The 25,807-nt window shown below is 69.7% G+C and overlaps 3 protein-coding genes across 3 annotated transcripts; 2 read left to right on the forward strand and 1 right to left on the reverse strand.

Moving 5' to 3' along the window:
• Window positions 1-5,452: 5,452 nt before the first annotated feature.
• On the forward strand, window positions 5,453-10,041 carry ADM2 (adrenomedullin 2). The gene is made up of 2 exons (XM_052790627.1): window positions 5,453-5,621; window positions 9,460-10,041. The coding sequence occupies exons 1-2, from the start codon at window positions 5,515-5,517 to the stop codon at window positions 9,947-9,949; spliced, it is 597 nt and encodes a 198-aa protein (XP_052646587.1). The 5' UTR covers window positions 5,453-5,514; the 3' UTR covers window positions 9,950-10,041.
• A 2,726-nt stretch (window positions 10,042-12,767) lies between these two features.
• On the forward strand, window positions 12,768-16,543 carry MIOX (myo-inositol oxygenase). The gene is made up of 10 exons (XM_052790961.1): window positions 12,768-13,418; window positions 14,254-14,424; window positions 14,741-14,821; window positions 15,039-15,201; window positions 15,288-15,355; window positions 15,472-15,581; window positions 15,710-15,777; window positions 16,032-16,081; window positions 16,212-16,324; window positions 16,423-16,543. The coding sequence occupies exons 1-10, from the start codon at window positions 12,768-12,770 to the stop codon at window positions 16,529-16,531; spliced, it is 1,584 nt and encodes a 527-aa protein (XP_052646921.1). The 3' UTR covers window positions 16,532-16,543.
• A 301-nt stretch (window positions 16,544-16,844) lies between these two features.
• LMF2 (lipase maturation factor 2) lies at window positions 16,845-25,700 on the reverse strand. The gene is made up of 14 exons (XM_052790619.1): window positions 25,574-25,700; window positions 24,727-24,980; window positions 22,974-23,002; window positions 22,487-22,683; window positions 22,062-22,240; window positions 21,694-21,832; window positions 21,163-21,297; window positions 20,917-21,022; window positions 20,417-20,513; window positions 20,091-20,273; window positions 18,797-18,965; window positions 18,339-18,450; window positions 17,861-17,969; window positions 16,845-17,781 (listed from the first exon to the last, which is right to left on the reverse strand). Exons 1-14 carry the CDS (start codon window positions 25,668-25,670, stop codon window positions 17,431-17,433), a joined length of 2,157 nt encoding a protein of 718 aa, XP_052646579.1. The 5' UTR covers window positions 25,671-25,700; the 3' UTR covers window positions 16,845-17,430.
• Between the last annotated feature and the right edge of the window lie 107 nt (window positions 25,701-25,807).

Consider the following 25,807-nt stretch of genomic DNA (forward strand, 5'->3'; position numbering starts at 1 on the left):
TGCTGTGGGTCCCCAGCCCCGCTGCACCCACGGGTGCCATGTGGCTGGAGGCTTCCCATGGCCCCACAGCCACTGCTGCTAGAGGGAGTCCCAGCCCTGCCCGGAGTGGGTGACAGGGCATCAGGGGCTGTGCTGGGGTCCCCATCCCTGTGGCGGAGGGCAGGGGGTCCCCGGGCTGCACCCCTGCCCAGGGGTCTGGGTCCCAGAGCTGCCCCCCAGGGGTCCCTCCGTGGGGAACGGCAAAGTCAGCAGCGGGTGCTGGGGGAAGGACGGATCCTGGCCGCAGCCCCCGTCCCTGGCAATCTGTTGCTCAGGGCAGCCTCGGCCGGAGGCTGTGCCCATGGCCCTGAGCCCACGTGCGGTGGGACCCCCCTCAGCACCCAGGCAAGTGTCCCCACTGCTGCCTGCCCCGCACCCCTCAGCTGGCTCTTGTCTCAGCAATGGTGCTTTGTGCCCCTCTCCCTGCTTTCCCCAGGGCTGGTCCCTTCTGTGGGGACCCTGGGGACGCTGAGGTCCCTGGGGACCCTGAGGACCCTGGGGATGCTGGGGACCCTGGGGATCTTGGGGATGTTGGGGATGCTGGGGACCCTGGGGACCCTCCCCGTGTTTGCAGGGCCAGAGGATGCGTTCCCTCCCTCTGCCAGCTCTTTGTGGCTGTTTCCCATGACCACGGCACAGAGCCAAATGCCACCGGTGTGGCTCCGCCACTGTTTTCCTGGCTGGTGGCACAGATCCGGAGCCCGTGGCTGTGTGCGAGCAGCGTTCCCCCGGCTCATCCCTCAGCAGTTCCTAGCAGTGATTCAGCTGGACGGTATTGCTCGTCCCCAGCACCCCGCGCTCCTCCTGCCGGTCTCCCCACCACCCTGCCACCAGCGAACCCACTCACCTCGCTTTCCACCCTGCTCCTCCAGCTCAGCAAGCGGCAGCGGGGCAGGGATGCCTGGGATGAGTGGGGGGGCTCTGCCTTGTGCCCCTTTGTCAGCCACCAGCACCCGAAATCTTTGTCCAGGTTTACAACCCCTTGGGAAGAGCCAGGCAATGGTGGGTTTGGACATCCCTGTGCCCCAGCTCTGCTGTTCCCAGGCCTGAGCGGCTGGAGGAGCAGCCGAGAGAGCCGGGGCTGCTGCCTGGGGGGGGCCAGCGATGGAGCGCCCACTGTGCCCCCCAGCAGCAGGGGCTGCGGGCGGAGGAGCCCAGTTTGTCCTCGTCCGTGCCACGCCGGGCAGGGAGAGCTCTGGAAATGCTGCAGGGACATAGCAAACCCTGGCTGCCTCAGGGGCCGGGCATCCTCCCGCACCCTCGGAGGGCTCAGCATGCCCCCAGCCCTATTTGGGGGGGAGGATTGATGGGGCCGGGGGTCCTGGCCATGCACACACTGCTGGCGGGCTCTGCCCGGCTGCTGCTTGGCCCCACAGCCCCCAGAGGGAGCGCGGATAGGGGTGCTCAGGGGTAGGCACATTTTGGATGGCGGAGCCCTCACCCCGGGGCACTGCTGGCTAAGCCAGGTGCCGTGCCGCGAGCAGCTGGGTTTTGGTGGGACGTTTACCGCCGGTTCCCTCCCTGGCAGAGGCAGCTGGCAGGTTTCCACGTGGCTCCTCGGGAGAACTCCCCAAATTCCCAGCTCGGAGGGGAAGGAATTCCCCAGCAAGCTCTCCCCAGCACATCCCCCCGTGCCCACACGGCTCCCCTCCGGTTGCCCCATGTCTGCGGGTCAGCCACCATGCGGGGGGCCCCTGCCGTGTTGGGGGGGCTCAGACATGACAGGGGGGCTCTGCCGCGATGAGGAGGGAAGCACTGATGTGGGGCGAAGCACAGCGCCCAGGTGAGGACCAGGAGAAGCCCTGGGTGTTCCGGCGCGAGCGCAGGTGATTCAGCGTGGCCGGGGCAGGGTGCCGCCCGTTCCCGCACCCATCGCTCCCGGCCCAGCAGCTGCGGTAAAGGTGTGTTTACCTTCCTGCTCGCCTGCGTCACGCGTGGCTGCGGTGCTGCCGGCCTGGGCAAGGTCCCCGTGGCTCCGGCCCCCCGGCCTGGGCAAGGTCCCCGTGGCTCCGGCCCCCCACCCTGGGCAGCCCCCATCACTCCACGCTCCACCGACCCCCGGGTGATGCTGCCGCCCTGGAGAACAGGGGGTACCCAAGGGACGTAGCCACGAGGGTCCCGGCGGGGCTCGGCGATGGGGGTACCGGCCCCTCGGCGTGCAACCCCTTCCCCGGGGGACCGGTGGGCAGGGAGGGTGCAGGGACCTCGCTCTGCCTCCCCCCTGGGACGCAGCGGGTGCTCGTGGGCCGTGCCGAGGGTGCAGCTCACCCCGCTCCTGTTCCACACACCTGCCCCCAAAAGCGCTTTTTGGGGAGCGGGAGAGCGGAGCGGGGCTGCAGCCGCTGCTCTCTGCCCTCGCCCTCCCCCGGAGCCTCAGCCAGGAGGCAATTAAGCTAATTGAAACTTCGCAATTGATTCCCATGGCTGGAAGCCAGGCTGCCTCGGAGGAGAGAGGGAGAGGGCAAGCGCTGCCCGTCCCCAGCGGAGAGCTGGGGCGGCGGGGCGATGGCAGCTCCCGGCGTGGGTCCGGCCACGGCTCGGCCCTGGGTGCAGGTGAGCCCAGATGCCGGGTTACCCGACGCAGCGGCAGCGGTGAGCTCTGCCGGGATGGCTGCAGGCCGACGGCCGGATCCAGCACAGCTGGGTGGTGAAGCAGGACTCGGGGTCCTTCCCAGCTCCCCAGGAGCGGTGATCCCCCGAGGAGGGCAGGGAGCCGGGTTCTGCCCTTGCTGCAGGACCCCAGGGGCTCAGCCGTGACTCTGCCACGTCCCCGGGGCAGCACGCACGCCTGGAGCAGGGGCTGGTGGAGAGACCTGCTCCTGCTCCTGCTCTTGCTGCTCCTCTGCTCCATGGCAGCACCCGGAGCCGCAGAGCCGAGGCGGGCCGGGGGTCCCAGCTGAGCCCCAGCCTCCCACTCACCCCCTGCCCCGCGCTCCCCACCCCACCGCATAGGAAGGGGCGACTGGCCAGCGAGGGTGGCTCCCCCCCAGTAGCCTGTGTTGGGTGGATGGGAATTGGCCAGAGCCCCCTCCTCCCACCCAGGCTCATGCCGGTGCTGCGGACCGCAGTGACCTGGGTTTGTCCCCCGGGGTGGCAGCGGCTGGCACTGCCCCACACGAGATCCGGATGGGGACCTGTGCAGGGTCCTGGGAAGTGCCTGGGGGGGGAGCCCCGGCCAGGACCCCCAGCACGGCACGGCATGGCACGGCGCTGCCTGGGGTTTGCTTTGGAGTACCAGCACCATGGCAGAGCTGTGCCAGGGCTCAGCCCCAGGGACTGTAGGGTGACATCCCACTGGAGCACGGCCCATGGGGATGCTGCGGTGGCGGTGAGCTCCAGGCAGGGGTTTGGGCATTGGTGGCCCACGGTAGCGTGTGCCGTGCCAGGGTTGTGCCAGGTGTTTGGCCCCGCGTGCCCTTGCCCGCAGCTCTGCCGCGTTGTTTTTGTGCTGTTTTTCTTTCTCTCCGGGATAATCCAGCAACAAACAAGCGGAAGAGCCCGGCATGCCGCAGAAATTCCCCCTGGGGAGACGTGCGGAGAGCCGGGGGCCACGGCGCTGGGGGGAAGGCTGCACCGCTGTGGGCCGGGGCTGGACCCGCAGCCCTGCTCAGGGGGGGTCTGTCCCCATCACCCTCCACCCCATCCCCACCGCCCCATGATCAGGTGCTGCCGCAAATCCCCCTGCACCGGGACAGGGTGTTTGAAGCCTTTGTGTCCTGATAATGCGGAAGAATCCCAGCGATTCGGAGCACGCGGAGGCCCCCGGCCCCTCGGCCTGGGGAGGCCGCGGTGGGGGGAGTGGGCAGGGGAGGGGGTGCGGGCACCCCCACTCTGGGGCCCAGAGCCCACCTTGGGGACCCTGGGGTGCTGGGGGCTCCTTGCCCCGTCCCCGTCCCATCAGCATGGGCACCGAGGACACCCAGACCCCGTCCCAGAGCAGGAGGTGGGGGGGCCCATCGAGGGGGGCTGGCGGGGACCCCCTCCCCTGCTGAGCTCTGGCTGCCCAGCTCGAGGAGCAGCACCCCGAGCCCCAATGCCTGCCAACCCCCCGTGCCCCCCGGGCACTGCTAGCAGCGGCTCCCCACCGCCCCCGGTTTCGGCAAGCTGCTTCCCCCGCGGGGGGAACGCCGGGACTGGTCTGACCTCTGCGGATTACATTCCTTAATTGTTTTAAAAGGCCCCATGTGATGTTTAAAAACATTAACCTAAATTAGCCCTGGGAGAAGGTGCGTGCAGACACACGTCCCCGCAGAGCGGCTCCAGCCCCACTCGTGGGCTGTGCCGGATGCCGGGTGCAGTGCCGTGGGGTGCCGGGGTGCTGCCCCCGTGGGGACAGGGGTCCCAGGCAGCGTGGGGCAGAGGTGGGGCTCCTGAACTGGGGGCACTGGGCTGCACCGGGCTTCCCCACGCAGCCCGGCGAAGGGAGGCAGGATGCGGCCTTGGTCCTCCAGCCTGGGTTTGCCCCCCAAGTGTGGGGAGCAGCGAGGGGAGCTGGGGGGGGGGGGGGGGTTCTGCCCCACCGCAAGCTCCTCGGCACGGCAGCGGGATGCAGGGCGCAGGACGGGGGGGTGTCGGGGTGCCCCGGGGACGTCGCGCCGGTGCCAGGCGGGAGGCAGGCAGCGGGGCTTGGCAGGGCTGAGCGCGGCACGACGTGGCACAGCATGGCTCCTGGGGCCTGGCAGGGCCCAGCACCGCCTGGCCTGGCCCCTGCTGCCGCAGTGTTGGGGAGGGGGCTGGCAGGGGGGCTGGGGGGGTACCCCGACCCCCCACATCAGCCCCAGCCCGGATTCTGGGGTGGCTCCCCCAGCTCCATCCCGGTCTCATCCCACTCCCTCCCGGACCGCTCCCCCAGCCCCATCCCTATCCCCATCCCATCCCAACCCCCCCGGACCGCTCCCCCAGCCCCAGCCCGGCCCGGCCCCACTCCGGGGGGGGTCCCGAGGCCGGCGCTGGGGGAGCGGCGGGGCCGGGCGGGGGCCGGGAAGCGGAGCTGGGGGGGGGGGGGGGGGGGATGCGGAGGCCGGGGGGGGGGATGCGGTGCTGGCGGGGGGGTACGGGGTCGGGGGGGTGCAGTGCCGGGGGGGGGGGGATGCGGGGCCGGGGAGGGGGTGCGGGGCCGTTGCGGGGCTGCCCCCGCCCGTGGCTCCTCCCGCGGCCGCTCGGCTCCTCCTCGCCCGCCCCGCCGCGCCGGGCCCGGCGATATTTAACCTGGGCCGGGGCGGGGAGCGGCAGCGCCGAGCGAGGCACGGACCCGACCTGAGCCCCGGCCCCCCGCCCAGGTACGGCCGGGACCCCTCGGGATCCCCCCCCCCCCCCCCGGGGACCCCGCACCCTCCCAGCCCCGGGCTGCGGGACGGGACGGGGGGCAGCGGGGCGGGCGGGGTGGGGGGTGGGGGGGGGCTGGGGACGATCCCAGCCCCGAGCCCTTCTCTTCTCCCCGCAGCCCCGGAGCCGCTGTCCCGGCCCGGCCCCGCCATGAGAGCCCCGGCGCCGGTTGCGCTGGGTTGCATCAGCTTGGTGCTGTGTCTGCTGGAGCTGCCCGCCTGCCTGCCCCTGCCCGACGGCCGCTCGCCCAAGCGCAGGTGAGCCGGGACCCCGCGCCCCCCCGCCCGCACCCCGGCGTGGGGTGCCTCTGTGCCCCCCCCCCCCCTGCCTGGGGCAGCTCTGTGCCCTCCCTGCCCGCACCCCGGCGTGGGGTGCCTCTGTGCCCACATCCCTGCCCGGGGCAGCTCTCTGCCCCCCCCCCCCTGCCCGCACCCCCCGTGCAGGTGCGGGCAGGGGTGCTCTACATGGGGTGGCTCTGGGCACCCCTGCCTGTCCCCCTGCCCGGGACACAGTCCTGCACCCCCCCCCACGGGCCCAGCCCCTGTCCCGCGTGGGGGGCTCCACGCCCACCACCGCTCAGCCCTGCCCGAGGCTCCTGCCCCAGCCTCTGCCAGGCAGCCCGTGTCCGTCTGTCCCGCCGGCCCCCCCCCCCCCCCCCCCCCAGCCCTGGCCACCCCAGCTCCCCGGGGGTTTAGGCAAGGGCCCAGCCTGGCAGCACAGCTCCGTGTCCTGCTGCCCACTGTCCCCGCAGCGGGAGGGGACGCACAGCCTCGTACCAAAGCCCCTTGTGCTGGTGGCAGGTTGTGGGCAGGTTCCCCCCACGGGGGGGGGACACAGTGCCCTGGAGAGTGGGGACTGCATGGAGGGGGTGGGCTGGGGCATCTCCTGGGCACCATGTCCTGCCTGGACCCCAACCCTGTCTTCGCTGTGTGTCCCGTGCCTGTCCCCGTGGTGCTGGTGGGGACACGGGGGGACGAGGTGGTCGGAGCGGGGTGAGGGGTCCCCGGCCCCTGCGCTGCACCTTGTCCCAGTGGGAATGGGGGAACGGTGCTGGGAGGAGGCAGGACGCGGCCAGGGCTGCGGGGACGCAGCGTGCCGGGGACAGCGAGGCTGGTCTGCGGGTTTGGGGGGGCGCAGGGGCCAGATTGGTACCTGTGTGTGTGCGCGCACGGAGCAGGCAGAGTGTGCGGGTGTGCAAGGGTTGGACGAGGTTTTGGTACACACCGTGATGGAGAGCGTGTGTGCGCAAGGACTCGCAGCGTGCCCGTGCCAAGGTGTGCGTGGCTGCGCGCGTGTGCAAGGCGAGGGGCGGTGGGGGGCTGTGGGTGCCCGTGGGGGCTGCGGGGTGCCAGGATCTCCCACCCAAACCTCCCGCTGAAGGAGGCACCTCGGGTCGGGACCGAACCTCCCGTGGGTGCTGCGTGTGCGCGTGCACGGGCGCTGCGGGTGTGCATGTTGCTGCTTGAGGAGCGCGTTTGGGCTGTGCCCAGCGCCGTGGGAAGCCTGCGTCTGGCTCCGGAGGGATCTGCGAGCGGCTCCTGCCTGCCTGCCTGCCTGGCGCCGCAGGCAGCCGTCGGTGCAGCTCCCGGGGGTGCGTGGGGGGGGGGCCCTGCCTGGGACCACGTCCTGCTGCAGGGGTGGACGGGGGGGGGGCTGGGGCTTCCAGCCCCGCCACCCCCCCCAGGATCAGCAGCTCCTGCCGTGGCTGCGGGATGGCGTGGCTGCAGTTCTGTTGGTTGTGGCGTGGGGGTCCCCGGGACGGGGGCCAGAGGCATGGGGGTCCTGCGGTGGGGGGGGGGGGGGGGGGGGAAGAGCTCTGTGCCACCACGGGGGGTGTCCTCAGGCCAGACCCCGCCACACAGGTGCCCAGGGCCCAGGTGTGGGTGCCCGCAGCCGGGGAGCGTGGGTGCCAGCTCTGTGCTGGTGCAAAGGCCGTGGGAACGGGGTGGGCGGCAGCGGGGGAAGCCGGAGGGGGCTGGGAGCTGTGCAGGAACCGCTTGTGGGAGCTGGGGGGGCTGCAGGGAGGTGCCGGTGCTGCCAGCAGCAGCCCCGGCGTTGGTGGGCACCCTACGGCGTGTCCAGCGGGGCTCGCAAAGCCCCGGGAACAGGCACGGAAGCCAGAGCAGCAGCGATCCCACACGCAGCCGGATGCACCGGGAGCTCGGCCGGCACGGATGCACGCCATGCCAGGGCCAGCTGGGGCGAAGCCGGGGCAGAAGCCAAGTGTGGGGAGGGAGGGGAACTCCACAGCCGGCAGCCATCCCGTGGGACACCGGCACGGGGGCTTCTTGGCTTGGGAGCACTCAGAGGCTGCGGAGCCGGCAGTGCCGGAGCTGCCTGGAAGACAGCCGGCTGGGAAAGTCCTGCGTACCACGGCCCGGGCAGTGCCGGGATGGGAAGGCCGAGGCTGCCGGTGTTTCCGGGCTCTGGCCACCTCCTGTAAACACGTCCCGGGACGGGAAGGGGTGGCGGGCACTCACCGGCCCCCCCCCGTGCTTCCCGTCTCTGCAGGACCGGAGGAATTTGGCCTCTGTCCCCGCTCCCGCGGCTCGCAGCCAAGCGGCGTCCGGCCTCGACCTGGCTGTGCCATGCCGGGATGAGCCCTCCGGCACCCTGGCTTCCCCGCAGCCCCGGGTGGTGGGGGGACAGGGGGCAGGGGGGGTCGGTGCGGTGCGAGTCCGGGGCTGTGTGTGCGCACCGGGACACCCGCGCTTGCACCCCCGTTGTGCACACACGGCAGGCTGGGGGTGCGCAGCGTGCGTGTGTGCACACCGGGGTGTGTGCAGGAGTTATATGTAGCGTGTGTGTGTATGGGGGTTATAGAGTGTGTGTGTGCGCTATGACACGCGTGTGCCTGTGTGCGTACAGGGGTTATAGAGTGCGTGCATGTGTGTGCATGCTGGGACACGCATGTGCTTACGTGTGTACGGGGGTCACCGCGTGCGTGTCTGCACGCACACCGTGCCGTGGGTGTACCTGCGTGTGTGTACAGGGGTTAGGGAGGGAGCGTGCATGCGTGTGCGCACGCTGGGACACGCGTGTGCCTGTGTGTGTACGGGGGTTACCGTGTACGTTCACGGGTAGCGAAGGAGGTGTGCATGCAGGGATACATGTGTGTGTGCAGGGGGGGCACAGGGGCTCTGGCCAGGGGGTGCAGCGGTGGGTGCCAGTATGCGGTGCCACCGTGCGTGCCTGCGCATGAGCAGCAGAGGGGCTCCCGCCACCGCTGCCCCGGCCACACGGCACGTGCCGTCCCCGCAGCCGCCCCGGTGCCACGGATTCCTCCCGGGCAGCGACCCGGGGCGGCTGCGGGTGGCAGAGCTCCGGGGCTGCCACGGTGGGTGTCCCCCGCCGCTGTGGGGTCACCGGCTCCTCCACGAGGGGTGGCCGGCCGGGCTGTGCTGGAGCTGGCAGTGCCGGGGGGGGGTCCCTGTTTGCGCACCCTGGGGGGATCCTGGAGGGGGGTCAGCGGGGTCAGCGCCCCTGGGAGCTCGGGGACCCCCGGGACCCCACAAATCCCTCAGAGTGCCCGCACTTGTGGGTTGGCGGTGGGCTTGGCGTGGGGCTGGCAGGAGCAAATGGTGGGGCTGCCGGCCGCGGTCGCACGGTGCCACGGGATCCCCTCTGCCTGGGGAGACCAGCGGAATGGGGGGGGGGACACACGGGGGTCTTCCAGCCCCACTGGTTTGGGGTGGGAAGGGGCTGGCGGGGGGCTGCAGCCCTGCCTGTGGCAGGCAGCTCTTGCCGGCCCTGCCGCCGCGGCACGATGCCGGCGCATGGAGTACGTGTGCGGCTGCAGGTAGCAGCTCCCCTTCCCTGGCTGCCGCCGCCTCCTGCTCCTGCTGCTGCTGCTCCTCCTCCTCCTCCTGGCTTGGCAGACCCAGGGCCCAGGGCAGAGCTGGGCAGAGCGACCGGGAGCGGTTGGCAGGGCTGGGGGGGCTGCCTCCCCCCGGCCCACCATGGCACCCCCGGCACGGCCAAACCCCCTTTACCCCCGTTATCAGGGTGCCGTGCAGCCCCCCCTGCCCGGGGTGCCGCGGCTCTGCCCGCTGAACGTTGCCCCCTCCCGCTGATCCCGCTGCTGCTCTCTTGCAGGGAGCCCCCGGACCGGAGACCCTCCCCAGCCTCGCTCCTTGGGGACCACCCGGGACCGCAGCCCCCGGCCCTGCCGCAGCCCGCCGGCAGCCCTCGGCACAGACCGCTCGTCCCGCGCCACGGCCCGAAGCTCAACCCGCGCCACGGACCCCGGCTCACCCCCCGGCACGGCGCCCGCCCGGTTCCCCGGCACAAACCGCTCGTCCCGCGGCAGAGCCCGAAGCTCGCCCCGCGGCACGGACCCCGGCACGGTGCCCGCCTGGCCCCCCGGCACGTCCGCCGCCTCGTCCTGCGGCATGGCTCCCGGCACCCGCGGGGCCGCCGGCACGCGTCGGGGCGGCTGCAGCACACGCAGCTGCTGCGGGTGGGCTGCGTGCTGGGCACCTGCCAGGTGCAGAACCTGAGCCACCGCCTCTGGCAGCTGATGGGCCAGTCGGGCCGCCAGGACTCGTCCCCCATGAACCCCAACAGCCCCCATAGCTACGGGTGATGGGGGGGGGGTGGGTCGCTGCACTAGACCGCCTGGCCCCGCGCCCCCCGCTCTGCCCCGCGGGACCCCCCACTAAAGCGCTTCCAGAGTCAGACGTGGCTGGGCTCCCTCTGCACCTTTCTGGGGGTGCCCGGTGCCCCCCGGGCAGAGCCTGGCTCCGGCCACGGCCCCAGCAGGGACATGGGGCTGGTGGGAGCGTCCCCACAGAGGGGCTCCGGCGCCGTTGCCAACCGGAGCCCCGTGGAGCGGAGAGGACCACGGGCATGGGCCGGGGAGCCGGTGGCCCATGGTGGCCGGCGGTGGCCCGGCTGGCCGGGGCTGTTGACGGGTCCAAGGGGCGGCAGGGGATCCTGCTGACCGCAGCAGCGCCGGCGCCTTGTGCAAGAGCGCGGGGCCGAGCCCCTGGCCACGCTCCCGCCTGACTCAGCAGCGCAGCACCCTGCCACAGCATGCGCCGCCACGGGTGGGGCGAGCCCCGCTGCAGCACCCCCACGACACCCCCCTCGCCCCCACCCCAGACCCCTCCTGTCCCTGCCCAGGGTGGCACGGCTGCGTGGGTGGGGGTCATGCGAGGACAGAGCGGGGGGACCCCGCTCCAGCCCACCTCCCCCAGTCAGGGTGGGGGCACAGGGCAGCCCCCAGCACCTTCCCCACTGGGGTCCCAGGTTGGGCTCGGCACCTTGGGGGGGTCCTTTCCCAGGGTGGAGGCTGGGGTGCCGTGGGGGGTCCTGTCCTCCTCGGAGAGGATGCTGTCCCCTTCCCCTGGCACCCTGTCATCCCCCTCCAATACCGCCCACAGCCCTGCAGTGAGACGAGGACCAGGTGCTGGTGGGCACTGGGGGATGGCAAACCGTCCCCGAGCATGGTGGGGGGAGAGGAATGGCCGGGGTCCCACACCCCGCTCCTGCCCCATCCCCTCCTCTTTCCTGTCCCTGCCTCTGTCCCCTGGTGCAGCCTCGGGCATGGCGTGGGCAGGCTGGGGACAGCCCCTGGCCCCACTGGTGACAAGTTGTGGGTTCAATGGGGACTGGGATGGGGGGGCCCATGGAGGGGGACAAGGGGACCCTGGGTATCCCTGTCACCCCACACCGTGACACCCCAGGAGTGCTGGTGTCACCCCGGCAGAGCTGTCACCCCTGTGGCCTGGCAGGACGGGGATGTGCCGCCCCAGTCACCGGCCCGGACCCCCGTGCTGGGCTGCCCCTCAGCCCTGGCGCAGGGATGGGCAGCTGGTGGCAGGGGGACAACAGGGACCCGATCCAGTCCTCCATGAGGAGGGCAGGTAGACCCCAGCCCGTCGGCACCTTGATCCTTCCTGCCAGCACCCTTGTCCCCTCCTGCCAGCACCACCCTCGCCCCTCCCATGAGCACCCGCATCCCCCCTGGGTGCAGACCCCCCCCCCCCAAAGGACCATCTTCATCCCCTTCATTGCTCCTGGGAGCACTTTCCTCATCCCCCCCCAGGAGCAGCCCTGTGCCCACAGGAGACCCCAGCCCCAGGAGCACCAGCCTGCAGCAGCACCCCAGCCCCTCTCTCCTCCTTCCCGGGGGTCCCGGCGCTTGCTTGAGCCGGCTGACGGGGCAGGACAGGACCGGGATGGGGTGTCCCAAGGCTGTCACCAGAGATTCCTGGGCCGGGGCCCCCGCCGCAGGCAGGAGCTCTGCCTGCAGCCCCCCGGACCCAATGCTGCCCGTTTGGCAAAGGGGTGAGGGACCCAGTGCCATCCCATGGGGATGGGCGGTCTGCAGCCCAGTGCGGTGCTGCCAAGGGATGCGTGGGGGTCCAAGGCCAAGGGGTCCTGGGTGCTCCCCAGGCTGCAGAGGGGCTGCACTGAACCCCGTGGGTGCCCGGGCCGGATCCTGCCCCACAGCAGCGCCGGAGCTGGGCCGGTCAGGCACCACAGTGCGGAGCACTCCCCTTCTCCTCTTTTCAAGCAAAAATCTGATTTTGTGCAGAATAAAATGTGCGAAGAGGGGTCACGTCTGATGCCGGGCCGGGTGATGTTCCCACAGGAATGGGGCATGGAATGGGTGGGCGGGCGAGGGGCTGCCTTGGGCAGGGTGTGGGCACCCGGGTCCCATGGCCACCGGCGACAGAAGACAACCAGCACCAGCTGCTTCCCGCAGCGAGCGCAGGGACAGCCATGCAGCGGGGACAGCAGCGAGCGCAGGGACAGCCATGCAGCATCCGTCACAGCAGCAACGCCCACCTGGCACCCACAGCTGCGTGGGGCCAGTGGGTCTGGGCAGGAGCCAGGCAGGAGGAGGATGAGGAGGAGGAAGATAAAGGGGAGAGATGCCTTAGGGGCTCCCGTGGGAGGGTGCATGGACCGTGCTGGGGGGCTTCACCCCTAGTGCCAGCAGCTAATGGGCACAGCAGGGGCTGCCCAGGGCCCCTGCCCATGGGCACTGTGCCCGCTGCTGCCCACTCCTGCCTCTGCCCTGGCACGCAGGAACCACAGCGGAACAGGAGTGACATGGCCGTGGCACGGCACGACCGTGGTTCGGCGTACACGTGCGTGCACCAGCCGCACGCCCACCGCCTGGCAGGACCTCGTGGCCCCCGGGGAGGGGACGTGTCAGGCCGAGATGCCCTGCCAGCCCCCCCGGGGCAGCTCATTGCCGAGGGCTTGCTCCACACGCTTACAACATCGGCAGTCACTAAATTTAACGTTCCGCAAGGCACGGGGGCGGCTGGTGCCCGTCCCACTGAGACACGGATCCCGTAGGAGCACAGTGGCCCTGGGGCCATCAGTGGCCGGACAGCGGTTGCCAGTGCCATCAGGGCACCAGGTCCAGTCCCGCTCCCTGTGTCCCGATGGGGGGGGGGGGTCACGCCGTGGCCCTGTCCCGTGCAGTCACCGTGGCTGGTGTGGGCAGCGGGGCAGGGGCGTCCCTTTGCCCCCACGAGGAGCCCGGCAGCCCGGGGCCACCATCAGCCACTGGCAGGGTCACCCATGGCCGGTGCTCCCCAGCTTGGGGGTCAGGGGTCTGCAGCGTGACCTGGGGGCTGCAGCGTGGGGGTACCCAGCTCAGGGGCCAGGCCAGTCTCCCCGCCAGCCCCTGCCCACCCTCGGGGAGCAGCATCCCCCTGAGCCCGGTGCCGCAGGCTCAAACATTAACCGGGGGCAGGTTAACTGGTGACCGATTGCCCCCGCACCGGCTGGCGCAGGCTGAGCCGCCCCCGGCGGGGATAAAGCCGGGGGTCCCGGCGGCCGCCCCAGAGCCCTTGTGCCCACCGCCCCTCGCCACCGCCGGCATGAGGAGCCTCCGGGCGGTGAGTACGGGCAGGCGGGACCCCGAGCCCCACACCTCGGGGTCAGACCCATCTGCATCGCCCCACACGTCGGGGTCAGACTCCTGCATGTCTCCCCACACCTCAGGGCTGGCCCCCCACACGCATCGCCCCACGCCTCGGGGTCAGACCCCACTGGCATGTCCCCACGTGTCGGGGTGCAGGTCCGCCCGGGTACACACAGGCAGCACGTGCAGCCCCCCTCTGTCCCTGGGGCCGTGGGGCACAGCCCCACAGCATCGCCCCCCCGTGGGGTCTGTACCGACAGGCTGCAGCCCTCGGGGACCCCCCACCCCAGCTGTGTGCAGGTTGGGGGCCCGCACAGCTCAGGACTGGGGCTGTCGCCTCTTGGGGGGGTGGAGGAGATCCCCCGGCACCCTCGGCAATGTCCTCCCTGCGGTGGGGGTGCCGGCCCCACGGGGGACCCAGCCCCTCTGTGTCCCTGGCCCACGTCCATCCCAGCCCCACGGGGGACCCAGCCCCACAGGGAACAAGTGAACACTCACCCCTCGGCAGGGAGGGAAGGGGTCCCCCCCCAGGCAGGCGGGCAGTGCCTGTCCCCGGGGGGCTGCAGGGCGTGCGGGGTGTCGTGCAGCACCCACGGGCTCAGCCGCACCCACAGACCTCGCTCGGGGGGCTGCGGGGGTCCGAGGCAGCGACTCCTGAGAGCCGCTGCCCTAAACCAGCAGAGCCCCGGGCCAGGCCCCCCCCTCCGGCAGCACAGGCAGCTCCCCCCCGGCCACTGCTCTGCACCCCAATGCGATGGCCCTCACTCCGCACCGGAATGGTGCAGCACTGTGCGATGCTGTGCAACGCTGTGCAGTGCTGTGCAGTGCTGCGCAACACTGTGCAACGCTGTGCAGCGGTGTACAACGCTGTGCAACGCTGTGCGATGCTGTGCAGCGGCGTACAACGCCGTGCAATACTGTGTGATGCTGCGCGATGCCGCGCGGCGCCGTGCGATGCCGCGCATTCGGGGCTTTCCTTTGGAGATGGCGTGTCTCCTTAACCTTCACGGAACACCTTGTCCCTGGGTGTTTTCACTCTCTGTCCCACGGCTGCCAGACCAGGCGCAGGATCCGGCCCCGCTGACCGAGCCCGACCTTTCTCGCTGCAGGACGCTGACCCCTCCGAGGAGCCCAAGTCCGGCAAGACCAAGTCCGAGTATCGAAACTACACGGTGAGCCCGGCTGGGCAGGTCGTGCTGCCACTGGGACAGGCGGTGACCCCGAGGCGGCGGGGGGGGTCCCCTGCACCAGGCAGGGCGTGGGGGGGGGTCCTGCTGCACAAGGCTGGGTGCTGAGGGTCGGGTGGTATGATGCCACGCTGCGGGGGATGCAGCTGCACCCCACCGGCCGTGCTGGGGGTCTTATCCCACTGCTGGGAGAGGCCGAAGGAACCCGGTGGGAGCTCTGCTGCCCCAGGCTGGGAGGGATGCCGGGGGGGCTCCCCCCACCCCGCCGGAGCCCCCCCAGGAGCCTGACGCTGAGCTGCAGGAGGGGAAGCTGCTGGACCGTGTCTACAACACCTACCTGCTGATGCACACCCACCAGACCGTCGACTTTGTCCAGAAGAAGGTGCGAACCCCCCCCCCGGGGCCATCCTGTCCCACCTGGGGTCCACCTGCAGCCCCCCCCCCCCGCACCCAAGTGCTGCAGGTCCTGCCCTGGTACACCAGCCTGCTTGGGGGGCACCCACTCCCCACACGGCTCCGGGGAGGGTCCCGAGGGGTTTCGGGGTGGCAGCGCAGTTTGGGGGGGGGGTCACCATCCCCAGGGCCTGCCGTCTCCCCAGAGCGCCGAGTACGGGACCTGCTCCCAGCGCAAGATGAGCGCCATGGAGGCACTGGAACTGCTGGACCAGCTGGTGGACGAGTCCGACCCGGACGTGGACTTCCCCAACTCCTACCATGCCTACCAAACCGCCGAGGGCATCCGCCGGGCCCACCCTGACAAAGGTAGGGCCATTGACCCCCCCCGCCACTGACACGGAGCCCGTGTGGGGCCATGTCCCACTGGGGGTGACAGCCCCGCTTGCCCCCAGACTGGTTCCACCTCGTGGGGTTGCTGCATGACCTGGGGAAGGTCCTGGCACTTTTCGGGGAGCCCCAGGTAAGCGGGACAGTGGGGAGTGGGCACGCCGGGGTACGGGGGATCCCACTGGCCAGGGACCCCTCCTTGGGGACCCCCTCCCGGGCCAGCGGGACGCCTGTCGCACCCCTCTGCAGTGGGCCGTGGTGGGGGACACCTTCCCGGTGGGCTGCAAGGTGCAGAGGTCCGTGGTCTTCGGGGACTCCACCTTCCACGACAACCCCGACACCAGAGACCCCCTGTACAGGTGAGGCCGGACCCCCGGGCAGGCTGCCGTGGGGTGCTGTGCCCCACAGCCCGTGTCACAGCCGGGGAAGGGGCTGGGGGTACGGGGAGGGGTCCAGCCCCAAGCCCCCGACCCGACTCCATCCCCAGCACCGAGTACGGGATGTACCAGCCTCACTGCGGCCTGGAGAACGTCCTCATGTCCTGGGGACACGACGGTAAGGGCTGGGGGGTCCGGCCGGGGTCCCCTCCTCGGGGCAGGGCCCTTTGCCCCCAAACGGGGCACTGATGCACCCGGGGTGGCTGCACCCCTCCCCGGCCCCCTTTGCTGGAGGATTCGGAGCTGGAGCCCTTTGCATGGGGCGGGGGGGGGGGGGGGCGTGCTGCAGCTCTTGGGGCACCCGTCCTGCATGGGGGGGTCCAGCCCCAGCCGCTCGGGCTCATCCCCACACGCCCCCCCCTCTCTCCCCAGAGTACATGTACCGAGTCATGAAGTTCAACAACTTCGCCCTGCCCAAGGAGGTAAGGGCTGGGGGGGGGACGATGCACATGTGGGGCTGACCCCCCCCCCCCCGCCCCGGAGGGCTGTGGGGCAGTGACCCGCCGTGGGGAGGGTGGGTGCCCCGGGTTGGCACGTCCTCGTCCCCCCCAGGCTTTCTACATGGTCCGCTTCCACTCCTTCTACCCCTGGCACGCACACGGGGACTACCTGCACCTCTGCACCGAGGAGGACCTCCGCATGCTGCCCTGGGTCAGGGAGCTCAAGTGCGTGGCCAGAGGGGGGGCCGGGGGGGCTTGGCCGAGGCCCCCCAAGGGGGGAGCAGCCCCCTCGCCCCCGCACTGACCCACCTTCGCTCCTGCAGCAAGTTCGACCTCTACACCAAGCAGGAGGAGCTGCCCGACGTGCAGCAGCTCCGGGGCTACTACCAGTCCCTGATCGACAAGTACTGCCCCGGGCAGCTCTGCTGGTGAGCGGGGACCCCCACCCGCCCCACCGGGACCCCCACCCGCCCCCGGCGCAGCACCCAGCACCCCACGCTCGACCCCAGCCCCACGGCACAGTCCCCGGGGGAGCAGCCGGCTTGCCGCGGGGAGCACCGGGACTATATAATAAACCTGCTTGTCACGCAGCCCCCAGCCCCACGGGTGTAGGGCTCACAGCAGGGAGAGGTGGGGGCACCGGCGCTGCCCCCGTCACCTCTCATCAGGTGGGAGAAGGGCAAGGGCTGAGGCAGGACCCCCCCCCCCCCCAAGCCCACCCAGCTCCAGGGAGAGCCCGCGGGGCTGGAATGTCAAAGGCTTTATTTAGAAAATTATAGGAAACCTCTGTGCTCACGGATGAGCCGATGGGAAGCACGTTACAGCCAGAGCCCTCCCGCCGGGGGGGGCAGCACCCCAAACTGCCCCAAGCGCGGGTCCAGGGGCGGCCGAAGGGGCCGGGCAGGATAACCGGGAGGGCTGGCGCTGCCTCGTTGCGGCTGCCCAAAGCTGCTCCTGCCAGCGCTGAGCATCATCCCGCCGGCGCCCAGCACCCTGCCGCAGCCCGGCACGGCCCCGCCGCGGCGCCCAGGCTGGGGAGAGGGAGGCAGAGGGGCAGCGGCGAGGGAGCTGCCCCGCTCTGCCGTCTGCGAGCAATGACCGTGCTGTGCGTGAAGGCACTGGCAGGGGAAGAGAGCAGCAAGCTCACCCCGGGGCAGGCAGGCAGCGTGACGGCAGGGGTGGGGGGGGCCTGCCTGCACCCCAGCCAGGGACCCCCACGCCAGGGAGGCAGGCAGGGGCAGGCAGCCGGGGTGAGGGGAGGCAGCGGGGCCCGCAGGCAGCGCCATCAGTCCGTGGGTGGAAGACGGGGCCTGGACCGGCGGCTCCAGGCTCTACTTCTTCTTCTTGGTGCCGCGGAGGCCGTCGCCGTGGCCATCGGCCGCCCCCCGCGCCCGGCCCTCGCCTTTCTCCTCCGTCTCTTTTGCCTCCTTCCTCCGCACCTGGCCGTTCTTCTCGCCCCCGCCCCGGTCGGCAGGGTCCCCGCGCCTGGGGCCTTTGTGGCGGGCGGGGGGCGCACCCCCCCGGGGCCGGCGGCCCAGGGCTCGCAGGAGGTAGATGGTGGCCACCACGAGGTACAGGGACCAGAGGACGGCGGGGCCGGAGAAGGGACGGCTGAGCTGGCGGAGGGACTGCAGCAGCCACGGAAGGAAGGCGTCCGCCGAGCGCTTCAGCGACATCTTGTCCTGCGGGGCGAGGGGAAGGGGGGGTGTCAGGGCTGCCCCTCGGCCGGGAGCGCGGCGCGGCTGTGGCGCGACACCTTACCTTCAGCCCGTGCTGGTTGAGCAGGCTCTCCAGCGTGGGGTCGCCCAAGGAGACGGTGGGGAAGAACTCCTGCACGCGCTGCCGCCGCCACCATGGCGCAGGGCCCTCGCTGCGGGACGGGAGAGCTCAGCGCCCGGCCCTCCGCCCCGCCGGCCCAGGCGGGAGCAGGGCAGCTCTGCCCGCAAGGCAGGAGCAGGCCAGGCTCCTGCCTCCCCCCACGCAGCGACCCAGCCTTGCCAAAGCAGAGCTCAGGGCACTGACGAGCTGCCGAGTTAATGAGCCAATTAGCCAGGTGAGAAGCAGCTCTCAAATTCAGCCCCCCCCTCCCCCCGCACCCCCTCCCCGAGCCGCCTGAGCACAGCCAGCACACACACCCGCGCCGTTTGCGTGTCGATGTGGTGTCACATCAGCTTCGGGGAGCAAAGCGTGGCTGCAGAGGGGGTGCAGGCACTGGCACACCCGTCCCGGTGCCGCTCACCTGCCCTCGGCGCTGCTGGTGAACCAGTACTTGTAGAGCTGGGCACGGATGTAGACGGGGGGCTGAGCGCTGAAGGGGTACTGGGACTCATCGACCTGCACCAGGCGGATCACTGCCAGAGACACAGCGTTAGCCCCCGCCGGGATCCCACGCCCCTCGCTGCGGGGACACCCCAAACTGCTGCGAGGCTGGAGCCCAGCGGCCCCAAATCCCCAGGAAGGGGCCTGGGACACAGACCTGCTGCAGGGGGCCAGCGACAGCCCCCAGACTGGGTGGGATGCAGCCCTGCCTGCTGCTCCAGGGGGCTCAGCCCAGACAGCCCCCTCCCCATCCCTGCCACCGTGCAGGACAGAGGCCCTTGCTGCGGCACAACTGCCAGGTGCGGGGCCTTGGGCTGCCTCTGCCGCAGCACCGGGCCCGGGGAGCCCCCGGCACGACCTGTCCCCAGCCCCACTCACCGTCCTTCTTGCCCTGCAGCAGGCGGTAGACGAAGCTGGTGAACCAGGGGCTGCTGCTGTGGTGGGCCAGGGCTGCGAACCACATCTGCCAGTCGAGGCGGGGCTGGTGCGGGGTGACCATGGGGGGGGCCACGCTGACGTTCCCGGGCTTGTACATGAACTCAATCTCCTGTGGGGCAGGGAGCAGAGTGGGCTGGGGGGGAGCATCCAGCAGTGGGGACTGGCATGTGGGGGTTGGACCTGGACCTCCACCAGCTCCACTGTCCTGGGGGCAGAGTTCCCCCAGATTCACCCCCCCTCACCTCCTGGGGTTACCAGCTCCTTCCAGAGGGACAAAGCCCATGGGGGACGGCTGGGTGCCCCAGAGGGGACCAAGCTAGCAGGACAAGGATGCTTGGCTCCACTGGAGTCCATTCCTCAGTGCCTGTCCCCAGCCACCCCACCCAACCAGCCGCAGGTCCCGCACAGCCCCTTCGGCGCCAAATGTGATTGTCGAACTTGATTCAACACGGCCAAGTGCCGGCTCCTGCACTTGGGTCACAACAACCCCACGCAGCGCTACAGGCTTGGGGAAGAGCGGCTGGAAAGCTGCCCGGCAGAAAAGGACCTGGGGGTGTTGGCTGACAGCCGGCTGAATACGAGCCAGCAGTGTGCCCAGGTGGCCAAGGCAGCCAACAGCACCCTGGCTTGTGTCAGAAAGAGTGTGGGCAGCAGGACCAGGGAAGTGATTGTTCCCCTGTACTCGGCACTGGTGAGGCCGCACCTCGAATACTGTGTTCAGTTTTGGGCCCCTCACTACAAGAGAGACATTGAGGTGCTGGAGTGTGTCCAGAGAAGGGCAACGAAGCTGGTGAGGGGCCTGGAGCACAAGTCTTATGAGGAGCAGCTGAGGGAACTGGGGTTGTTCCGTCTGGAGAAAAGGAGGCTGAGGGGAGACCTTATCGCTCTCTACAACTACCTGAAAGGATGCTGTAGAGAGGTGGGGGTCAATCTCTTCTCCCAAGTAACAAGTGATAGGACGAGAGTAAACAGCCTGAAATTGTGCCAGGGGAGGTTTAGATTGGATATTAGGAAAAATTTATTCACTGAAAGGGTTGTGAAGCACTGGCACAGGCTGCCCAGGGAAGTGGTGGAGTCACCATGCCTGGAGGTATTTAAAAGACACGTAGATGTGGCGCCTAGAGACATGGGTTAGCTGTGGACTTGGCAGTGCTAGATTTACAATCAGACTCAATGATCTTAAGGGTCTTTTCCAACCTAAATGATTCTGTGATTCTATGAAATGGTGGCTCACCATCCAGGTCTGCTTGTCGTAGCTGCCCTCCAGCACCACCTCGGGCCGCCCCCCGACGCCCGTCATCCTGCGGAAGAGCCCGTAGGAGTTCACCACCTGGAAGCGTTCGACCGCGTTGAACATCTGGTGGATGCCGGGCCACAGCTTGCCGTTGGACTCGTAGTCGATGTAGGTGAAGGGCACCTAGAGCGTGGCAGAGAGTGGCTCTGTCACCACGGCTAGGAGCGGCTTGGGGGGCCCAGGCCAAGTTTCCAGCTCCCCATACACCAAGACAAATGCATGCTCTGCTGTCTCCTGCCCTCCCCAGACACTTCCCACCCACTCACCAAGCTGATGGCAAACATCCCCATGGTTGCTGTGGCGAAGACAGCCCACTGCAGCGTGGCCCAGAGCTTCCAGAAGCAGCCGCGGACGCAGGCACACCTGCGAGGTGGGGGGGAGAAACGGATCAGAGCTGCACAGCACCACAGTCTGGAGCTCTGGCTGTCATCTACAGGGTTCAGAGCCACCCATGCTGTGCCCAAAGTGGTGGAGGGCTCAGCCCTGCTCCAACGCTGCAGAGGAAAATCCCTCCTAACTCACCCAGCACCCCCGAACCGGGCACCCACCCCACACAGCCCCAGGGTCCAGCCCTCCGCCTGGCTCCAAGCACCTCACACCAGCTCCCCCAGCGCCCACAAGATCCAAGCATCCCTCCACGCATGAATGGCACCCTCGGGGGTGGCACCAGGCCACCTACACCGGCTGCCCCATTCCTGCTCAGCTGTCATGGCAGAGCTACGAGGCCCGGCAGGGGGAACGGACCCTGTCACCCCCCATCACACACCTGTACATGGCAGAGAGGATCTCCCAGGAGAGCGAGAGGAAGCCCAGCCCCACCAGTGGCAGGGTCACCGCCCGCAGCCACGTTGTGAACTCGTGATAGGTGAAGGCTGGAGTGAAGGAAAACCCACAGGGTCAGAGAGGAGCCACTCCTGCCCCAGGAGCCACGGGGGGTGCAGGAGCCCAGGCGCTGCCACTGGGCCGTGGGGACAACGGGCTGGCAGCCCCCGTGGGCCTGGCTGTGACGTACCCACTTTGGAGTCCAGCAGCCTCTTCTCCCAGTTGATCTCCAGGCTGAAGTACTGGATGCTCCAGTAGAGCAGGAAGCCATAGGTGCTCATTTCCAGCAGGGTGGAGAGGAGGGACCGCAGGCTGGGGGGCCAGGCTGCGACAGAGCAGGGCCGCTGAACGCCAGGGGCTCAGCGAGCCCAACCCACCGTGGCACGGAGGGGCACAAACCGCACCCTGAGTCCAGGCAGGGAGAGGGCGAGTGGGCAGCGCTGAGCACATCCCGCGGCAGAAGCCAACACGCTGCTTCACGGGGGACCCAGCCTGAGCACCCCACGGGCACAGACCCCCACCCCAGGGGCAGGCGAGGTGGCCGTGCTGGCAGCAGCTCTCACAGCACCGAGCCAGAGGGCAGCCGCAGGTGGCCAGAACGCCGCCTCTCGCTGTCACACCCGGACAGGGGTGGTCAGCGATGGTGGCCTGTCCCCTCCCCACCCCAGGCACAGCAGAAACTGGACCCCACCCCACCAAAACAGGGCTCCCAGGGACTCACTGCTGGCATGCCTCCTCTTGCTGCGCCCCAGCCAGTGCCCCACGTGCTCCTCATCCAGCAGAGAGAAGGCCAGGACGATGGTGAGCATGTTGAAGAAGTTGTAGTTACCCGTGAGGATGATGAGGACCTGCAGCATGACCTGGGGAGGAGCGAAGGCAGGGCTGGGGTGTCATAGTGCTGAGCTGACTGCCTGGGGGACCACCCCAGTGCCCAGCTCCCAGCACCCGGGGTAGTCCTGCCTGCAAGGGCCCGCAGAGCAAGGAGCCTGTCCTGCCCACAGACTAAGCTGGTCCCCCTGCCCCTGGGGAGCCCCACAGCACCTGGCGGCAGGAGAGGCAGGAAGGGGGGGTCCGGCTCTGCCCACCCACCTGGCTGTAGAAGGCAAAGAGCCGGAGGCGGCGGATGGGTGCGAAGAAGAGGAGCGGGATGGCGATCTCGATGACGTAGGTGGCCACCACACTGAACTTCTGGAACCAGACGGGCAGCTGGTGGGCGAACCAGGCACCCGGCGTGGGGATGCACTGGGTCTCGTAGTGATAGGTGAGAGCTGGGGGGGGGACAGGAGGGGTCAGGGGTGCAGAGAGGGGAGCAGGGACACGAGTCGGAGCAGGCAGAGCCGTCACAGAGCTGTGCCAAACACGGGAGAGGTGCCGGCAGGAGCTGCCCAGAGCCCTGCAGCTGCCTACAGGGCACAGGAGGCACAGCCTGAGGCTTGGGGCAATGCCCCCGCTCCCCCTGCCTGGGAGAGGTGCCCCAAAGCCCGTGACACCCCACAACCCGCGGCACCCCTCACCTGTGAGCCCCCACCAGGTGGGGCAGCGGCTGGTCAGCTTCACCACGCCGGAGGCGAACATCAGCCGGAAGAGGAGCCAGCGCACCAGCCAGAAGGTGATGCCGTCATGGGCGCGCCAGGCTGTGGACCGCCACTTCAGCAGGTGCAGGGGGGCCACCAGCACCGCCAGGAATCCCGCTTCCAGCAGGAGGCTATCCCTGTGGGGAACACAGCTGTCCTCCGCCGCCACCCTGGGGCCGCAGACCCCTTGGGGCAGCCAGCTCCCCTCCCGGCCGTGCTGGCACTGAGACCCCAGGGTGCCGAGGGGCCTGCCGCTGCTTCCCGCAGAGGGGACAGCTCTCCGCACCCAACCCTCCCTGCCCTGGGGTTTGGGCGAGCCACGGCCCAGTCGAAGTGGGGACAGGACAGCTCTGTCCGCATGGAGCCCCTGCAGCAGCCCCCTGCCCAGGGCAGGTGCGCTGGAAGCGCGGATGCAGGGCTGACTTACCACTGGAAGTAGAGGAAGACCTGCCCCACCTGCGGAGAGAGGGAGCAGAGCGGTGAGCAGGGCGCAGGTTTGGACCCCGCTCCCTTCCCCACACCCACCCTGCAGGGAGCGGGCAGAAGGGCCGAGGGGCGGCCGCAGATCCCTCCTGGCTCCCCCTCGGTGCCGCTGGCAGCTCCTTTCCCACGACTGGGCTACAGGCCGAACCCAAGGAGCAGAGCAGCGGCCTCAACTTGCTGCTGAGAGCAGCAGCACCGAGATGCCACGGAGGCACTGCCTGGGGCAGAGAAGGAGGATGCTCCCCAGTTAGGTGTGCCAGGGAGGCGGCCGCGCCGGGAACCACAGCCTGGAACCACTCCGGTGTCCAGGGCTATGCCCCAGGCACAGCAGCGTCACTCGCAAGGTGGAGGAAGGCACCAGGCCAGGGCTGGGGGGCTGCAGGGGAGCCCTGCTCCATGCTGCCTTGCTGCCTGGGTGCTCCCAGCCCTGGGCACCGTCCCTCCTGCCTGCAGCCGGGCCCAGAGTGGTGCTCGACAGCAGACCAGGCTGCAGACCCGGCTGGCGGCAGGGCAGAGGGCTGGAGGGGAGGGAGACTGGCGCTGGGGAGGAGCAGGGACTTTCTCTCCAGCATCACCTTAAAAGGGAGCGAGGAGAGGAAGGCCGGGCTGGCACATGGGGCTGGGAGGAGGCAGAGCCGTGCACGCTGTGGCATGGCACAGCAGCCCCGCAGCCATGTGCTGGGAAACAAGAGTCCCTGTGGGTGGGAGTCACCCAGGGCTCCCCGGCCCCGCAAAGCTGCGAACGCTGCTTCCTCTCCCTGCCGAGGCAGTGAGTCACTCCAGAGCCCCGGCTCCCACCCTGCCTCCCCCTTGGGCCCCAAACACGGGCCACACAGCTCAGCAGGGCTGCCTGTGCGAGGGGAGCTGCTCACAACGGCTCCCCGTGGGGCACGGCTGTGTGCCAACGAGACCGTGAGCAGGACAAAGGGGACGGGGTAACGGTGCCACAGGGTAGCCCCCCAGTACGGGAGAAACCCTACTCCCATGGCTGGCACCTCACTTTTCTGGCCTCTCAACGCTGTTCCCTGCAGCCACTGGTGCTGGACACAGCCTGAACCCTGGCAGGAGGGACCAGTGAGGACTGCCGACACTGCCAGCTACCCGGGCTGCCTTCTGGCAGGGCAGGAGAGCTCCCGCCTGGGGTAACAGCCACCCAGGCCGAGAGGGATCTCCAAGCACAGGCGGGTTTTTCCTCTTTAACTCCCCTGGTTTCAGAGGGAAGAGAAACCCTCCTCCTGCCGCGGCTTGTGCTAGCAGGCTCTGACTCACCCGAGCTCCTCTGCACCAAGCTGCCAGTGCCGGCAGTGAGCGCAAATGGCTCAGGAGGATGGATTCGTGGCTGGGGGGCACAGAGCTCTCAGGGGACATGGGGAAAGGGCTTGGTGCATGGGACAAGGGCCCCGGGAGGGCTTGGCAAGACTGTGGGTGGGCAGGGGCCGGAGGTGTGGGAATTGGCTTTGCAGGCAAGTCTGGAAGGGTTTTATCCCAGGGAAGGCACCGAGAACCGGCACAAGGATGGGGTTGTACCTCCCCTCCATGAGCCAGGGAACTGCCAGCACCTTCCCCCAGTGCCATGAGGGAAGCTGAGCATGCCAGAAGCTTGCAGGATGACGCTAATGCAAGAACATCACCCCCTCGCCCTCCTAGGTCCCAGCTCTGACCCCTCTAGGGCACCACAAGCCCCACCGATCTCATACCTGGTAGAGCGAGAGATAGAGCACCCAGAGGAAGGCGAAGAGCAGGCTGTCCCGCAGGGGCTCAAACAGCAAGGTGCTGAAGGAGGCGAGGATGCCGAGGAGGCAGAGCAGCTCCATCCCCAGCTCCGTATCCAAACCCAGGCGGGGACTGAGCCACAACAAGGTGGGAAAATCCCGTAGTTGTTCCCATAGCCCCTTCCCGCTGAGGCGTAACACTTTGCGGGCCGGCAGGATGCCATCTCTCCCGTACAGCCCTGGAAATGGGATAGTGACAGTGGCGACAAAGCCTCCCCATGAGTCTGGAGCAGCAGAACTGGGAAGCCCCCCACTCGTCGAGGCGCTGGCAGGGAGGGGGGGATTCCAGTTAGTTCTCCCTGCACGCTAGCTTCCCGGTTTCCTCACGGAACTGGGAACGGAGCAGCAACGGGAAGAACCCACGTGGAACCCAGCGGCTGCCAGACCCAGCCTGGCCACGTAGAAGGGAGACAAACGCCCTGCCTGCCGCAGGCAGGGGAGATCTGTGCGGGCAGAACTCTGTCAGGGTGCTCCCGGGGTGGGGGTGCAAGGGTCTGGAGCAGCCCCTGGACCCCCCCCACCCCTCCCTTGGTGTGGGGGGGCGGCGGGGAGGGGGGGAAGGACCCTCTCCCCATGGAAGGCCGGCCTCGGCAGCTCTTCGCTGCACAGCTCAGCCATCCCGGCCCCACCGAGACACCCCCCCTCCCGCCTCCAGCACCCGTTGCAGCCCGGGCTCCGCCGGTGGGGCCTAACCGGCCGCGCCCCCCCCACGCCAAGCCCGGGGACGGGCGCACCCCACACACACACACACCCCGCTCCTCCGCCGCCGTACCGGGGATCTGAACGTAGAGCGAAGCGAAGGCGGCGAGGTAGGCAGCGGCCAGCCCGGCCAGGAACAACGACCGCGGCCGCCGCGGAGGTTCCCCCATGGCGGGCCGCTGAGCGACCTCAGCGCGCACGCTTACGTCAGCACGCACGGGCGTCAGCGCGCAGCAGCCCCGCGCGCCTCACGTCGGGCGGGAAATACAAAATGGCGGCGCGGAGGGGGATCGCCGCCGCCGCCGCC

This window comes from Harpia harpyja, chromosome 6 (assembly GCF_026419915.1).
Source record: "Harpia harpyja isolate bHarHar1 chromosome 6, bHarHar1 primary haplotype, whole genome shotgun sequence".
Classification (NCBI taxonomy): Eukaryota; Metazoa; Chordata; class Aves; order Accipitriformes; family Accipitridae; genus Harpia; species Harpia harpyja.

Bases quoted from the DNA above. Each gene is read 5' to 3' on its own strand.
- ADM2 (XM_052790627.1), top strand. From the start codon at position 5,515: ATGAGAGCCCCGGCGCCGGTTGCGCTGGGTTGCATCAGCTTGGTGCTG. The intron at 5,622-9,459 runs GTGAGCCGGGAC...GCTCTCTTGCAG, and splicing joins GGCCGCTCGCCCAAGCGCAG to GGAGCCCCCGGACCGGAGAC.
- MIOX (XM_052790961.1), top strand. From the start codon at position 12,768: ATGGGGGGGGGGGGTCACGCCGTGGCCCTGTCCCGTGCAGTCACCGTG. The intron at 13,419-14,253 runs GTACACACAGGC...GTGTCTCCTTAA, and splicing joins CGGGGTGCAGGTCCGCCCGG to CCTTCACGGAACACCTTGTC. The intron at 15,582-15,709 runs GTGAGGCCGGAC...CTCCATCCCCAG, and splicing joins ACCAGAGACCCCCTGTACAG to CACCGAGTACGGGATGTACC.
- LMF2 (XM_052790619.1), bottom strand. From the start codon at position 25,670: ATGGGGGAACCTCCGCGGCGGCCGCGGTCGTTGTTCCTGGCCGGGCTG. The intron at 21,833-22,061 runs GTGGGTGGGCAG...GCTCCTCCCCAG, and splicing joins TCTTTGCCTTCTACAGCCAG to GTCATGCTGCAGGTCCTCAT. The intron at 21,023-21,162 runs GTACGTCACAGC...CCTTCACTCCAG, and splicing joins GCTGCTGGACTCCAAAGTGG to CCTTCACCTATCACGAGTTC.